The sequence below is a fragment of the Triticum aestivum genome, chromosome 3A, assembly GCF_018294505.1.
Source record: "Triticum aestivum cultivar Chinese Spring chromosome 3A, IWGSC CS RefSeq v2.1, whole genome shotgun sequence".
Lineage (NCBI taxonomy): Eukaryota > Viridiplantae > Streptophyta > Magnoliopsida > Poales > Poaceae > Triticum > Triticum aestivum.
Genome location: NC_057800.1, coordinates 508,096,733 through 508,112,708, shown reverse-complemented (window position 1 = coordinate 508,112,708; position 15,976 = coordinate 508,096,733). Strand labels below are relative to the sequence as shown.

General features: G+C 49.1%; 2 protein-coding genes across 2 annotated transcripts; one reads left to right on the top strand and one right to left on the bottom strand.

Annotated features, from left to right (window-relative positions):
* The first annotated feature begins 4,663 nt into the window (after window positions 1-4,663).
* On the top strand, window positions 4,664-7,510 carry LOC123061897 (auxin-responsive protein IAA5). The gene is made up of 5 exons (XM_044485180.1): window positions 4,664-5,075; window positions 5,168-5,385; window positions 5,581-5,722; window positions 6,605-6,666; window positions 7,149-7,510. Exons 1-5 carry the CDS (start codon window positions 4,750-4,752, stop codon window positions 7,184-7,186), a joined length of 786 nt encoding a protein of 261 aa, XP_044341115.1. The 5' UTR covers window positions 4,664-4,749; the 3' UTR covers window positions 7,187-7,510.
* A 92-nt stretch (window positions 7,511-7,602) lies between these two features.
* Window positions 7,603-9,850, bottom strand: LOC123061896 (uncharacterized). The gene has a single exon (XM_044485179.1). It carries the CDS (start codon window positions 9,599-9,601, stop codon window positions 7,841-7,843), a length of 1,761 nt encoding a protein of 586 aa, XP_044341114.1. The 5' UTR covers window positions 9,602-9,850; the 3' UTR covers window positions 7,603-7,840.
* Window positions 9,851-15,976: the final 6,126 nt, after the last annotated feature.

Genomic DNA, 15,976 nt, shown 5'->3' with positions numbered 1-15,976 from the left:
CTCCTGCGCCTCCATAGGGCTGGCCGCACCCCTCCCCCTTGGCTCCTTTATATACGGGGGCAGGGGGTATCTCTAGACACACAAGTTGATCCTTGAGATCATTCCTTAGCCGTGTGCGGTGCCCCCTGCCACCATATTTCACCTCGATCATATTGTAGCAGTGCTTAGGCGAAGCCCTGCGACGGTAGAACATCAAGATCGTGACCACGCCGTCGTGCTGACGGAACTCCTCCCCGACGCTTTGCTGGATCAGAGCCCGGGGATCGTCATCGAGCTGTACGTGTGCTAAGAACTCGGAGGTGCCGGAGTAACGGTGCTTGGATCGGTCGGATCGGGAAGACGTACGACTACTTCCTCTACATTGTGTCAACGCTTCCGCAGTCGGTCTGCGTGGGTACGTAGACAATACTCTCCCCTCTCGTTGCTATGCATCACCATGATCTTGCGTGTGCGTAGGAAATTTTGTGAAATTACTGCGTTACCCGACACCTCCATGATGTTCTGGAAGAGGAAGTGTACATGAAACAGCCTCCTGGGTTTGAAGATAAAGATGCACCATCATATGTCTGCAAGCTTGATAAAGCCCTGTATGGTTTGAAGCAGGCGCCCAGAGCATGGTACTCACGGTTAAGTATGAAACTCCAGTCACTTGGCTTTGTTCCATCAAAATCTGACACCTCCTTGTTCATTTATAACAAGCATAAAACATCCATATTTGTTTTAATATATGTTGATGACATCGTTGTCACTAGCTCTTCTGATGGAGCCGTGACAACATTGCTTAAGGACCTAGGCTCTGAGTTTGCTCTCAAGGACTTGGGAGATCTGCATTTCTTCTTGGGTATTAAAGTTAAGAAACATAGTAATGGTATTCATCTGTCTCAAGCAAAGTATGCCACTGAACTGCTAAGTAGAATTGCTATGCAGAATTGTAAATCTTCACCAACACCCTTGTCTAGTTCAGAACCCTTGTCCTTGACAGAAGGAGAGCCCTTGCATCAAGAGGACATCACTGGTTACAGAAGTCTAGTTGGTGGACTTCAATACTTGGCTCTTACTCGACCTGACATTCCTTTTGTAGTCAACAAGGTGTGTCAGTATCTTCATGCACCTACCACAACCCACTGGACAGCTGCAAAACCGAATTCTCAGGTATATAAGCAACACTATACACTTGGGCCTCACACTCAGCAAGTCATCTTCAACACTTGTTAGTGCATTCTCAGATACAGACTGGGCTGGTTGTTTGAATGATAGAAGGTCAACATGTGGTTTTGCTATCTTTTATGGATCTAACTTAATATCATGGTGTGCAAGAAAGCAAGCCACTTCTTCCAGGTCAAGTACAGAAGCAGAATATAAAGCACTAGCAAATGCAACGATAGAAATCATTTGGGTTCAATCCATGCTCAGAGAACTTGGAGTCGTTCAGACTCAGCCTCCGTGTTTATGGTGTGATAATCTTGATGCCACATATTTATCTGCTAATCCAGTTTTTCATGCCAGGACAAAGCACATTGAAATAGATTTTCATTTTGTGAGAGAACGAGTTGCCAACAAACAACTTGAGATCACATTTATACCATCCAAAAATCAGCTTGCAGATGGATTCACAAAGGCATTGCCAGCCAGAAGCTTTGAAGAGTTTGAACGTAATCTCAACTTGTCGTAGTTGTGATTATGAGGGAGTGTTAAACATATATCACGCACGCATTATCATGTTAGAGTAGTTAGGAGAATCTAGGTTGTTAGCTTGTTATCCTTTTATTCTCCTCTATCTCTCCATGTATATCTCTGGTTGTTTAAACCACAATCTTGTGTGCCTCTGCGAGAGCTAGCCTCGCCTAATCAATATAAAGCACGCGGGCTCCCATGTTACGGGAGTTGAGACGCTTCCAAAATTTTCACATCATGCTCATCATCACCTTGTCGGTAGCCGCCATCGATCTTGGGGAGGTCTTCCACTGAACATTGACCGGTCACTCTCGAACGAGGGCTCCTCGAACAAAAACTGCAACCGTACGAGTTGTGGCGATTGCGACTTTGTGAATGTGTAGTCCATGTTGAGGTCAACGGTGGATGGTGGAAGGCGTCTCACACTGACTGTTTAGATGGCTGGCATACTAGTACGACAACTGGACTGTGGGGAGTGCATGGATGTTGTTGCCCTGGCGGTACCGGCACATCGGTCTGTTGTGGACGAGGAGCTGTTGCCGCGACCTTCTTGGTGGCTTTCTCCCTCGCGCGCCGCCCTCGCCGTTCTGCGGACCGGGCCGTGCGAGCGGGCTTGTCCGGGTCCGGCGGGACGACGAACATGTTGAAGGATTCCGACTGTTCAATCACAGTGGTGGCAGACGACGCGGTCCGAACAATTGCATGTGTTTTGATGATCCGCTTTGAAGATGCCCTTACAAGACATGTAACTATACATTTTATGGTGTAAGTAAACGTCCAAGAAATGATACGGAAACCCGTATTACGTACAGATCGCCCCCAGGTTCGTTAGCGTGGACGTGTCGTCCGGTCGTATCCAGACGTACGCAAGGAGTGTTGGAAATATTAACACTTTTCCGATTAGACTTATCCATGAGTAAACAGTAAGCATGGCATAGAAGGTGTGCATCTCATAGCAATACCTAAGCATACTAGCACGTATAGAACATAGAATCGAACCTTCTATGAGCAGCACATATACGGCTAGCATAAGTACAAGTAAACGAGGGATGAACAGATCATACCCTTCGATTGGCCAGGCCAACGCGGCGGCTGCAGCAGCAGTCTCGGCGTCGTCCGTGGCCTTCTTCTTAGCGGCGGCGTCGTCGGCCATGGTGTCGATGCAGAGGAAGTAGTGGAAGCAGAGGCGAATAGAGTTGGGGACGGATCGGGAGCAGTCGCGTCGAGACGCTCCCCAAAAACCTTATTGTCGTTCTCCCGGGCAGGATTTTGAACAACAGGGTTCCGGAGGCACCTGCTCTCCCGACCAGCCGTGCACGCGGTCGTCGGGATGGGATCGCCGGAGGCAGCACAAAGTGAGGAACAGTAGATAACGGCTAGGTCACGCGAGAGGGAGTGAGTGAACCGAACTAGGTTACTTCACTAGTCAGAGCCTTCTTATATAGTCCGTAAGGAAGAAAGTCGTGGGCCTTGTCGAGGCCCACGACCGACTCGGCCCACTCCCGGCAAGGGAGTCGTTGTTCCCGACAAGGATCGCACTCCCGGCAAGGGAGTCGACAAATACGCGGGTCCCGGCAAGGGTCGCACCCCCGACAACGCAAGTCAGCCGACAGTCCAACGTCTTGGACAGTGGCCCACATGTTAGCGACTCGTTAATTAATCCCTGATTAATTAATTCATTCCTGAGCGGCAAAAATAAGCTTCAACTCGGCTCATTCCCGCAGCCCGCAGGCATCGTGACGAGGCGGGCGGAGGAGGAGGAGCGCGCGTGTACCACTCCTCTTCCCAAACTCCAATGGCAAATGGTAGAGCAGCCCTTATAAAGGGGTCTCAACTCTCCTCAACTAGCAAGGTGAGACTAAACTTCCCACTACCTGCCATCTCATACGTGAGCCTCAAGATTAATCATGGATTAGTGTCTTATATGGGCATAAGCCCATCCATAATTCAACAAGGAGGCGTCCAAATTGTCCAATGCAAGTGCCGCGGGCAAGCCTACAAGCAGGAAGGGAGGGGGGCGCACTGCAACGCCGGTGGGCGCGTGCGCATGGCGTCCACCATACGGCGACCGGCGAGCGGGCGGGGCGACATCCATGGCCGCGAGCGCGACCCGCCTCATCCGATCGGCGTGGCGCAGAGCATCGGCACCGAGCACGAGAGCCCTGTGCTGTACGTAGTGGTGGGGAACGGGAAACCAGAGCGGGTGCGGTGCGGTGGGAGAGAGCGACGTCTCCGCGGCGCTGTCGGAGGGCCGGCAGCTCTCGTGTCGGCAGCTACGCGCGCTGCGGCCCGGCACCCACAACCGCTCTCGTCAAACCGGGACTATTTCGTTCGCCACACGTGGAGCCAAATTAGGCTGAACTTGCGGGTGATTTTCGGCCCAACAGGTCAGAAGAGAACAAACTTGCCTTAGAAGGTTTCGAGCGTGCATCACACGTACGTCCCAACATGTCTTAGGAGAGAACGTAACATCGCGTTTTATCTTCTTCTCGCTGGTTGTCATCTGCAACTGCAAGCATTTACTAGACAGTTTCCTCTGCCGGGGAAGCTGTCACCTCCTAGCTGGAGCCATTAGCAGACAAAGCCCCTTGTGACACCCAGTGGCGCGGACGCCGGACGGGCCCTAGCTCCGCGCGTGTGATTAGTCGATGCTGAGACAGTTAACAAGCAGTGTCATCCAATGGCGGCAATTTAGAAGAACCAAGAGAATTATAATACTCCAGTATTATAGTCACAGCAGTACCCAACTAAAATAAAAATAAAAATTACAGCAGTAGCTCTTGCTTTGACTTGTTGCTCCGAACAATGGTCGAAGTGTACTCTACTCGTCGAGACGCGCGCACACAAACAAGGTGGCGCAGGCAGGCAGAGGCGACTGGCAGAGCGCACAAGCGGCAGCAGACAAGAGGACAAGCGGACAAGGGCCGCGCATAAAGAAACCCCCGGGCAAAATAAATCCTCCCGGTCGGCCACTTTTATTAACAAGTCGTCTCCCACTCCCTTCCCTCCCCACTCGCCTCCCTCCAAAGCATAGAGAAGAGAACCTCTCCTCCCTCCCCCACCCCACCCGCTCCAATGTCGCCGCCCCTCGAGCCGCACGACTACATCGGCCTCTCCGCCCCCACCCCCTCCTCCTCCTCCTGCTCCTCCTCGCCCAGCCCCGCCGCCGAGGCCGGGCCCCGCCTCACGCTCCGCCTCGGCCTCCCGGGATCCGAGTCCCCCGACCGCGACCGCGACCGCGACGGCCCCGCGGACGACGTCGCGCCGGCGCTCACCCTCGGCCCCGCCCCCCACAAGGCCGCCTCCAAGCGCGCCTTCCCCGACGCCTCCCCCCGCCGCGGGTGCTCCGCCGCCGCCAGGGCCGAGGACAAGCCGCCCTCCGCCGCCCCGCCGGCCGCCAAGTAAGATTCGATTCCATTCCATTCGCCTCTGAAACTGGACGCGCTGTTGGCTGGCCGCTGCTGATCGACGGGGCCTTCCTCCTCTTGCCCAGGGCGCAGGTCGTGGGATGGCCGCCCGTGCGCAACTACCGGAAGAACACGCTGGCGGCGAGCGCCTCCAAGGCCAAGGCGGGAGACGACGGCGCGCCACACTATGTCAAGGTGAGCATGGATGGCGCCCCGTACCTCAGGAAGGTGGACCTCAAGATGTATTCCAGCTACGAGGATCTCTCCATGGCGCTTCAGAAGATGTTCAGCTGCTTCATCACTGGTTAGTGTTCACTTCTACTACTAGTAGTAGTAGTTTCCATCTTTGCGTTTGAACGTATCCAGCGGTACTATTACCTGGGTGTTCAGTTCCACTAGTAGTAGTTTCCATCTTTGCCAACTTGCTAAAGCCTGGACGTTGGAAGAGTAAATTTACTACTCCATCTCTGAGTAATAACATCCATCTCTGATTCTAAAGGTCAAAGCTCGCTGCGCAAACCATCAACCAAGGACAGGCTCACTAATCGCTCAAATGTTGATTCCCTCCAAGATCAAGAGTACGTCCTTACATACGAAGACAAGGACGCTGACTGGATGCTTGTCGGTGATCTTCCATGGGAGTAAGCTCTTTTAATTGCTACTCCTATTTACTGTGGAAGCCAGTTCAAGGAGTAATCCCAGAATATCTTTGACTGTCTTAAATACAAATCTCGTCGAACTTCAATCTCTATTGCAGATGGAACTACTAGGAGTACTTAAGATTCACTTGTTGCTAGGTTGGTCTGAGGCTCATTATGAAAATACTATGATCATGATTGATTTACTATCTGGGAGATATTAGGGCTCCACTGTTTTTTCCCATCTACATGTATTGCCTCATAATCTCTGATCGCACTAGTAGTCACCAACTCTCCCCATACTGAAAATTGTATCCATCCTTGAGGAAAAGAAGACTAACCGTAGAACAAGCTTCCGTTATATTTCCTTTCCCCCTGAAAGAAAGCAACGAATCTGCCAGGCTGTCCACAATTGGGCTATATCTATGATGCTCAATCTCGGTTGCTGTTTCTCTCTGAAACCTCGAGTACGAGGCCCATTGTTTGCCAAATTAACAATCCGGATTATGTAGCCATTTGCAAACATTTGAGGCAATCTCACATGGATCTTCACTGGCCTACAAGCACTGGATAGAAAGCTTAGATTTATTAATATGCTGCTAATAAAAAAATGTTGATTTAGGATTCATGAACTTTTATTCTCATCTTTGAAAAGATAGTTTTGAGATATAGATTTATATGCGCCGACCTCTTACCTTCTTTTAGTGAAAAATCATGCATGTGGCCTTGATGTTAAATTGGCTACTGGAATCTACTTAAGTGTTGTTGGTGAATTTTCGAAATTGATTTCCATGTCATATTGCCTTAGCTTTCATACATGTGTTGGCTATGGAAGTCAAGTTCTAACAGTTCCAATTATTCCTGACCTTAAATTCTTCCTTGCAGTTTGTTTACCACAATATGCAGGAAACTGAAAATCATGAGAGGATCTGATGCAGCTGGAATAGGTATTTGCAGTTTTTACCATATGGAACAGTACTTGTATTTGTGTTTCCCATTGAGTTGCATAGTTTTTACCATATGGAACAGTACTTGTATTTGTGTTTCCCATTGTGTTGCATATGATTTATTTCCACTAGTGTCAATCCTGTACACATAAAAATAAAAATGTATAGTGATTGATGATAGTGGAACCTAAATTAGAATATTATGGCTGGTAAAACACTTGTATGCACAAAGTTTCTCTTGGCTACCATAACTCCATAAGTGACAGAAACCTTGGCTGATATGATAATAAACTGTTGGCTGACAGAAACCTGGGATATGTTAGAACCTGAAACTTCAACTTATAATGTACTTTCACCATCAGCTACCAACACAGACTGTTGAACATTTATACCTCAGCATTAGGTTTGTGTAGATTATATCATTAGGGAAAACTTTGTATTACAAACATGCTCTGAACTGAGATGTGTCCATCTGCCTGCAGCTCCAAGATCCCTAGAGCAGACAGGTCAGAACAAATAAGATTGACCTTCCGGAGTAAAGAAAATGAACCGAGCTAAGTTGCGATGATGTCGTTGGTCTAAATTATTCATGTCAAGTAGTACCTCAAATATCCCAAATGTTAGTGTAGTTACACGTGTTTCTTAGACCTGTGGGTCAAATGTCTGTAATGTGGTCTGTCGAGGTATTGCAATTGTGGTCGCCGTATTTTCACTTGGAAACTTATGTGAGGAAGCACTGCACTTCCTGAATGCAAGCTTTCCACAAGTATTATTTCATATGTATATTCAAGTGTTGCACTACGTATTATGCTCTCTTGCAATTATCCAATTGCCAAAAACTTTATATTGGCTACTGTCAATGCAATGCTCTGTTCTGATCGAAGAAAACTGCTACATTGTTGAACAATTTATTTGCGATTGAGAAAACTGCTAATGTACAATCTGATCAAGTTGCTGAACGATTTCTTTATACGCCAAGAAGTACAACAATTTGACAAAACCAAAATGCCTATATGTACCTAATCCGATGTGCATACCAAGAACGAAGAGTAAATTGCAGGCAGAACCATGGGATTTCCCCCCTACTTAAACCTATCCCCTCCCCTGGTGGTGGATACAAAATTCGCTGGGAAAGCATGTTTCAGGAGAAAACTGGGGATCATCTATCTAGTTGTCAAATCTTGAACTGGTAGAACGGTCTGGCGCGTCCTGAAGATTCACCTGCTTTGTGGCAATGGGGTGCACCGGACTCGCCGGTCATTGGGTCGTCCTCGTCAAGATCCGTCTCCGAGCCGTCTTCCTCCTCGGCAGCAGCATCGGGCGTTCCGCGGCGCGACAACGCTGGCTCCATCCCACAGCGAGCGCATCGGTCCGCGCTGGTGTTCTTGTTGCGCCCAGACGTCACCGGCCTCGTCAACTTCAGGACGCCGCGCGCGGTCCTCAGCACGGGACTGGAGTTCCTGCTGTGGGTCTTCCTCTTCTTGTGCCCGGAGGAAGATGCCGACGCCGCCGTAGAATTCCTGGCACCGGCCGCGGGCCCCAGCGTCAGCACGGGCGCCGCTGGGCCAGAGTAGTTGTCGCCGGATTTCCTCTTTCGTCCAGCCGCCGCTGGGGGTTCCACCGGGCCGGCGCGCGGGCTGCGGTACACCTTGCACAGGACGAGCTCGTCCGAGGGGCCTTCTTCTTTGCCATGGTCGAGGCCGATCTCAACCATGATCCATCCCGACCGGATGCTCCGGACACGCTGGCCTTCCTCCTTGGTCATGAAGGAGAAGAACTGTCGCCATCCGATCGGATGGTCGCCGTCGAGAACAGGCTTCACGCCGGCCTCCGAGTGCCAGCACCCCTCCCCGGTGCCCACCGTGCGCGGCCGCCGCTGGCCGTGGGCGCTCTTGGCCGGCAGGAGGGTGAAGAAGTACCAGGCCTTCTCGCCGTCGCTTGCCATCGTCGGGGAGTACTTCCTGGTGAGGGCGCCCGGGCTGGCGGTGTAGACGTCGACATCGTGCGTGAACTGGCACGGGTGTTGGCCGGAGGCGACACGCGGGGTGAGGTAGGACTTGATCAGCACTTGGTCCGAAGGGTGAGAAGCGAAGTCCGGGCGCTGCGCCGCGGGAACCGTCGGGATCCGGGGAAGCTGAGCAGCTCGAAGGGCCTTGGAACGGGGAACCCGAGGCGGAGTGGCGGACGGCGACGTGCCAATCACTCCGCCGCCTCGGCTGGTCGAACCCTGCTCGGAGTCGGACTCCTCCATGGACAGGGTACCTGAAGTGGACGCGGAGACTCGAGCGGGCTGCTGGGCCGAATAGCAGCCGGGCCCAGCAGCCCTTGGCGTCCCCTCTTCAGACGAGGTAGAGTCCTCCTCGCTCGCCTTTCCCCTTCCAATCCTGACGGGTCCAACTCCGGTAGCGGCCGGCGCCGTAGATCTCTGGCCTGTCCCGACGCGCGGGCTCCGATACACCTTGCAGAGGACGAGCTCCTCCTCCGCGGAGGCGTCGGGGTTGAGGCCGATCTCGGCCATGAGCCACCCCGAGCGGACCAGGCGGCCGTCCTCCTTGGTCGCGAAGGAGAAGGCCTGGCGGTACCCGATCTGGCGGCTGTGGCCGATGCCGGCGAAGAGGGGCTTGGCGGCGCGCTCCGAGTGCCAGCAGCCGTGGTCCCCGGATCCGACGGTGCGGGCCTTGCGCTGGCCGCGGCGGCTCTTGGCCCGCAGGGACGTGAAGAAGTACCAGCTCTCCTGGCCGTCGCTGGCCGTGGCCGGGGCGTAGGCGCGGGCGAGGTCCTGCGGCGTGGCGGCGTAGACATCGGCCTCGTGGACGAACTTCCAGGGGCGCTCGCCGGTGCTGACCCAGGGGATGAGGTACGTGCTGATGAGCTCGAGGTCAGAAGGGTGGGACGCGAAGTCCGGCCGCTGCGCGGCGCGTCGGATTGGAGCCATGGCGATTTGTTGGGCGGGGCGAGAATTATGAAGGAAGAAGGGAGGGAGGAAAGAATGGCTGGGGATTTCGGAGGAAAGTCAAGGCTATATATTAGCACCGGCGAGGACGCGTTTAAGCCTGATAGTCCGAGTTCGCCTCGGCATCCAGACGTACGAACTACGCCAACTCCGCCTGGATTACTACTGTTGATCTCCTCAAATCCGAGTTCGACCTGGAGCCGTACGAGTTTGGCAACCGCAGGGTTGGTGGATTGGAATTCGACCCGGAGTCGGTTTCCTTCACCCTGATGGGCTGGGCCTAGCAATATCTCGAGGCCCAGTCAAACGATCCGCATTAATAACCCGCATTACGACAGCGCCGCGGATAGAGGGATGAGCGTCTCTCAACACAAAAAAATAAAAATAAAATTGAAGAGATGAGCAAGTGTTCTTCAAAAGAAAAAGGATAGGGATGAGCAAACTCTAAAAATATAGGTATCATTAAAAAAGAGATGAGCACGATGTGGAATTTACTCTGTAGTTCAGCAAAAAGCGGAAACGGAGAAAATTATAGAAACTGAAAAAGGGTTTTGCGGAACGGAAACGGAAGTAAAACATATGGTCCCCTTCCCGCGTGGAACATGTAGGGAGATGGAAATTTCCACGTGTATTTTACCTATATCCAGCCAATTTGAAAAAGGTAAAGCCCATATACCTTTAGCTTGGTCCAAGCCCAACCCAATTCTTTACACACCTAAACCTAACCTCTCGGTCGTTCCCCCCTAGTCACTGCCTCATTAGGTCCTGAGCTGCCGCTGTTCAGATGCACCTACACCCAAGCGACTAGTGATATTCCCCGGCTTATGACCATCACAATGTGAAGTGCTTTATGGAAATTCGCACAACGATGTAGAAGTGTTCCACCTCCCGAAGGAGGCCGCGTGAGTCTACTGATATAGATGGGAAAATCCCTCGTCCGGACATTACAAGGAAGGTGAAGCACGATGCATTAATCAAGGAAGGATCAGTTACGACTTTAATTGTGCTAGTTTGCATGCATGTGTTGGACATTACAGGAGACTTCTAGAGTCCAAGAGAGATTCTATACAAATTCAAACAACACCCTTAATCACTTCATTAAGTTGAGATTACGTGTGAATGATTTTATGTCCCTTGTTGGTAGAGCCTTGGTGAAACCATATGCAACTTCATACCTGGAGTGGACAAACTAAATCTCTAACATTTTTTATGCGTCTATTCTCTCACAAAGTGATATCTGTCTCTATGTGATATGTTCCGGCATGGAAGACACGATTTACTTACAAATATGTGGCACCCGAATTGCCATACCAAATACATGGATCTTGTGTTAATACAAGTCCCTTGAGCATATACTAAACCCAAATAATTTTTGCATTTGCATTTGCAAGATCTTTATATTCTACTTTATTACTTGACCTTGATATGGTTCCTTGTTTCTTAGCACAGCAAGATATCAAGTTTAGTCCAAATAAAATAGCAAACCCACCAATTGACCTTCTATCATCAACGCATCCGGCCCAATCTGCATAGTGTTCTCGATGTTCCTTAAGATGCGTTGGCCAATGTACTATGGTTGGTACATACAAATACCGGCGCACTCTTTTAATTGGAAAAGAAATTTCAGTTCTTGAAAGTGTCAAGTATTGAAGAGCACCAACTATGCTTCTACATTTTGTAATATCTCCCTGTCCCAAAAGTTCACCATCAAAAGAAGATAATTTCCTGGTGCCGGAAAGAGGTGTAGCCATGTAGGTGAAGGTTTGCTACCTTGCATTCCAGTTTTAGCCAAAAGGTTGTATCATATTTTTCTTGGGTCAGAACTAGTTCTTTAATTTTCTTCACTTCAGTTCCTAATAAAAAGTGCAAATCTCCTAGGACCTCGAGAGCAAACTATGATCTTATTCCTTTAGCATTTCTCTTATACTCTCTTGAGAAGAACTTGTGACAATGATGTTGTCGCCCGTGCAAGCACGACACCTCGGTATGAGGGGCATCCCCTTTGTGTGTTCGGCGAAGGCTAACACACTCAAGATCCACCTCTACTACATGGTGAAGATAATGCAGTGTCACAATGATTTTTACCTAGGTTCAGGCCACTCAGTAGCGTAACACCCCCTAATGTTATTCACTGAACATGAGGTTTGGTGTTTACAATAGATGAGCACTTTTTGCTAGGAGGCAGTCTAGCCCTCACTATGTCATGTGCTGCTACTTGCGATGGAGTTGTTAGATTTCCCCGAAGAGGAACAATGAAGCAATATAGTATCATAGTATTTCCCTTAGTTAAGAACCACGGTTATCGAACCAGAAGGAGGCACCACACTAGCAACGTGAACCATACCTGCACACACACACAATAATTACTTGCACCCAACAAATGCAAGGGGGTCATCACTCCCCTTATTCTTGCTAGTTGCAAGATTAAAACTAATAGTGATAGGCAAAACAATAAAAGTAAAAAACAAAATTAATGGAAACACATGAAGCAATTGCAGTTTTTTAGTATTAATGGAGAATGGACCCTGGGGCCATTGATTTGCTAGAGGCATCGCTCTCATAAGCACAACAACGATGGGTAAACAAATTGCTGTTGGGCAATTGACAGAATTGTGCATAGTTATGATGATCATCCAAGGCACAATCAATATATAGGCATTACGTCCATTGTCGTGGAATTGTCATGGCAGATGTCCTAGTGTGAGGACTTAGTCGTGGAGCCATCGCACTAGGTTAGCTTAAAGGGGTTAAACGAGACAAAGGACACAGGGGTTTATACTGGTTCAACCCCTTGCGGTGAAGGTAAAGGCCTACTCCAGTTGAGGTGGTATTACTTATGTCTCAATCACCAGGGAGCGAATACGCTTGACCTAGCTTTCGATTTGTTGTCTCTTGCCCTAAACCGCTGCTGGGTCGTCCCTTTATATACACAGGTTGACGCCCACCGGCTTTACAGAGTCCCGGCCGATTCATATAACGTGTCCGGCTCGGTGACCAAATATACATGCCTTACAATACAAGTTATACATATATGTCGATTTACGCTTATGGGCTTTAAGCCGTCTCTGAGCCTCGGGCCTTTTAACGAGTCTTCATAGTGAACCACCATCTTCAGCGCCTTTATGGGCTTTGTCTTGATGGGCTGTCGTGGCTTAACCCGGCCCCTCCTGGGCGGGTTAACCCAATAGTTATATCCCCAACATTAGGCTCCAGGTTGACTTGAACTTGTTCATGTCAATCTTCAACACTTCAGGAAAAAAATCCGTCTTCATTTGTTCTTCACAAGATACTGTAACCCGCCATGACGTCATCTGCCATTAATTTCGCACGAGACACATCATATCTTAACGGATGTTTATCTTTAATTAACCACCCCGAAAATCGAGGCGTCAACACGACTGGATAATCTTCTTTTGGCCTCCTCGTTTCTCGTGCCTGCCTACTGACCCTTTTCTTATAAATAGGCCCCGACAGCCCATCCATTCTCCCCCTTCTTTCCTTCTCGTCTTCCTCCTCTCTCGCAACGTTCCAGCGTGCCCGAGCTCCGCCGCCGCCGACCTTCGCCCACTGCTTCAACTCCGGCCGCTGCATCACCCTGAACGAACCAGAAACTCACGGCGCCTCTTCACTGTTTATCAACATCGGTAAGCCTTCACTTTTCCGATTAATAGATCTGCCTTAGGGTTTCCCTGTTCATCGGTGTTCATCACCGTTCATCCTTCTCTTTCCTAGATTGCATAGTTTTGATCTGAAAACGACACAAATCTTGTGCGATAGCAGGTTTAGCACTTGTTTTTTAATATCAGAACATATCCTCATTGCAACAGATCTCATCTGGGCACCCCCACTTTTCTGCTGCCGCCACCTTAGGTTTAGATTTTATTTCATTTCTATGAACGGCCGCAGATCCAATCTTATAGCTCCAATCTGTAAAACATGTTTGTCCCAACACTTCATAAAATTCGCTCTTGTCAGATCTTGAATATCAGTGCTTGTCATGGCGGCTTACATCACTGGCTTATAATTATCCATATATCATTAGGCCCCATTTAAGCCGCCATTTGGAGTACATGTTGTAGTATATTATTTCCGGCTTTAATGAATCAACTTAACATGGCAAAGAATTTCTTTTCTTTAGGCTTTTCTCTCCACAATGCCGCCAAAGACAATCACTTCATGCAGCTGGGTTAAGTCCATTGTTACCGAAGATACTCTCAAAGATTTTGCCAAAATCGGGTACTTTCCAGCAAAGAATGTTATGCCTTATCGTGCCCCCGACCCAGGCGAAGAAAGACCTCAACCAAAGGATGGTGAGGTCATTGTTTTCACTGACCACATGAACCGGGGCTTCTCACCGCCCGACTCTAAATTTTTACGAGATGTTCTGCACTTCTTTCAACTCCATCCGCAAGACATTGGACCCAATTCCGTGTCAGACATTTGCAACTTTCAAGTCTTCTGCAAAGTATACCTTCAAGAGGAGCCCAGTGTTGAACTTTTCAGAGAATACTTTTATTTGAACCGCCAAAACGAATTCACAAATGGACCCAGCTTGTAGCTCGGCGCAATCTCAATTCAACGAAGAAGAGATGCTATCTTTCCCTATGCTTGCTTACCGAGTCATCCCAAGGACTGGAACCAGACATGGTTTAATTGCAAAGATACCTCTCCGGCTGACGAGAATCCATTGCCGGGTTATCGTGTCGAGCGCCTGGACCCAAAACATTTTATTCCTGAGAAGCTTACCGATGTCGAACGTGCAAAGCCTTCCCCTATCACCGCAAAGGTCAGAGATTTGCTGGGAAACGGTTTAACTGGCATTGACTTGGTTCGGTGCTGGGTCTCTTGGCGAATGATACCCTTGTGCCGTCGGCCCGGCTTAATGTGTACTTACACTGGTGGTATAAAGGATCCGTTGCACCACAGCTCTGTACGCTTAACTGACGAGGCAATCAACGAAATGACCAAGTCTCTTCTGAATGAAGATCCGGAAGATTGTAGCAAAGTGGGTCTGAACCCTTTCTACAAACTTAACTCGCCACCAGATGTAAGTCTCCAATTTTCTTACCTTTACCTCATCATTTAAACGTTTTATTAACTCAACTTTGATGATTCTTCACAGGCTGATTCTGATTTTTGGAAGAAGAAGTACAACCATGAAGCTGCCAAGAAGGCCAGGGCCGCCAAGAAATCCGCCAAGAAAAACACTAAGAAAAATAAGAAGAAACTAAGCGCCTCCAACATGTTTGAACTGGATGACAGCTCTGATTCGGAGGTAGCCCTTGACTCCCTTGGCTCCTTTTTCAATCACATTATTGACACTGGTTATGCTCAGGATGACACGGGGGCCATCCAAGCAGCTAAAGAAGAGGTAACTATTATTTCATCTGACTCAGAGCCTTTGCCAAGACAGAAAATTCGACAAGTAATCTGGAAAGTAAGCTTTTCGCACCCCTTAGCTCATTTGGATCCTCACTTTCTTTTGAAGCAACAACAACACGAGAGCTAGCGACAAACTCGAACCAGTGGCGGTGGAGAGTTATCGTCCAGTTTACCGAATACTCCAGCTCCGCGAAAATGGCAAAATGAGGTCTTTCCAAACTTAACTTTTTTTATCCCATGGTGGGTCTCATTCGTCGGCCACTTACTTCTTTCAATTCAACCCTTTCTGGAGGTTTCTCGCTCTTCCTTGGGCGATTCATCTCAAACACAGCTACCGGATTTCAAGACTGCCCCTGGGTAACATCTCTTTTGTTTTCTAGCTCCTTATGCTCTTATACTTATACTGATCTCTCATGAATCGTGCAGTGGAAAAGCCAAGCCTAACAAGAGGGCAAAGGTGATCAAGCTGGCTGAAGACCCCAAAGCTCCTGAGCCGGAACAACAAATTCCAGCATTTGATACATCCATGGTACCACCCAACGAGCCTGTCCTTGACGGTCCACCAGAAATTTCTGACCTCTCCAGCGACCAGACAAGACTCAATCCTTTGAATATTGAATCGTCAAGCTCACTTAAACCGTGAGAGACTCATACTGATGATGTTACGATCACTGGCACCGGCTTTACAGAGCCGGGAAATCCAACTGTGTTGGCTCAACACTCCGCTAAGCAGGAATTCATTGAAAAGCGGAAAGTGAGATTTGACGTTGCTCACTATTCTTACTTGAGCAGCAGTGAAGTACTCTCTGGCTACCTCAACCAAGTACATACCAGCCGAGATCTTGAAATTGATATGGTGAAGCAAATGCATAAAAAAATATGAGGTATGAATTCCGGCTTAAGTTTAGTATGCATATCCTGTCAGCCCCCAAGTCTACTGTGTATAATAGAATTGAATATGCTGTAGAATTTAGA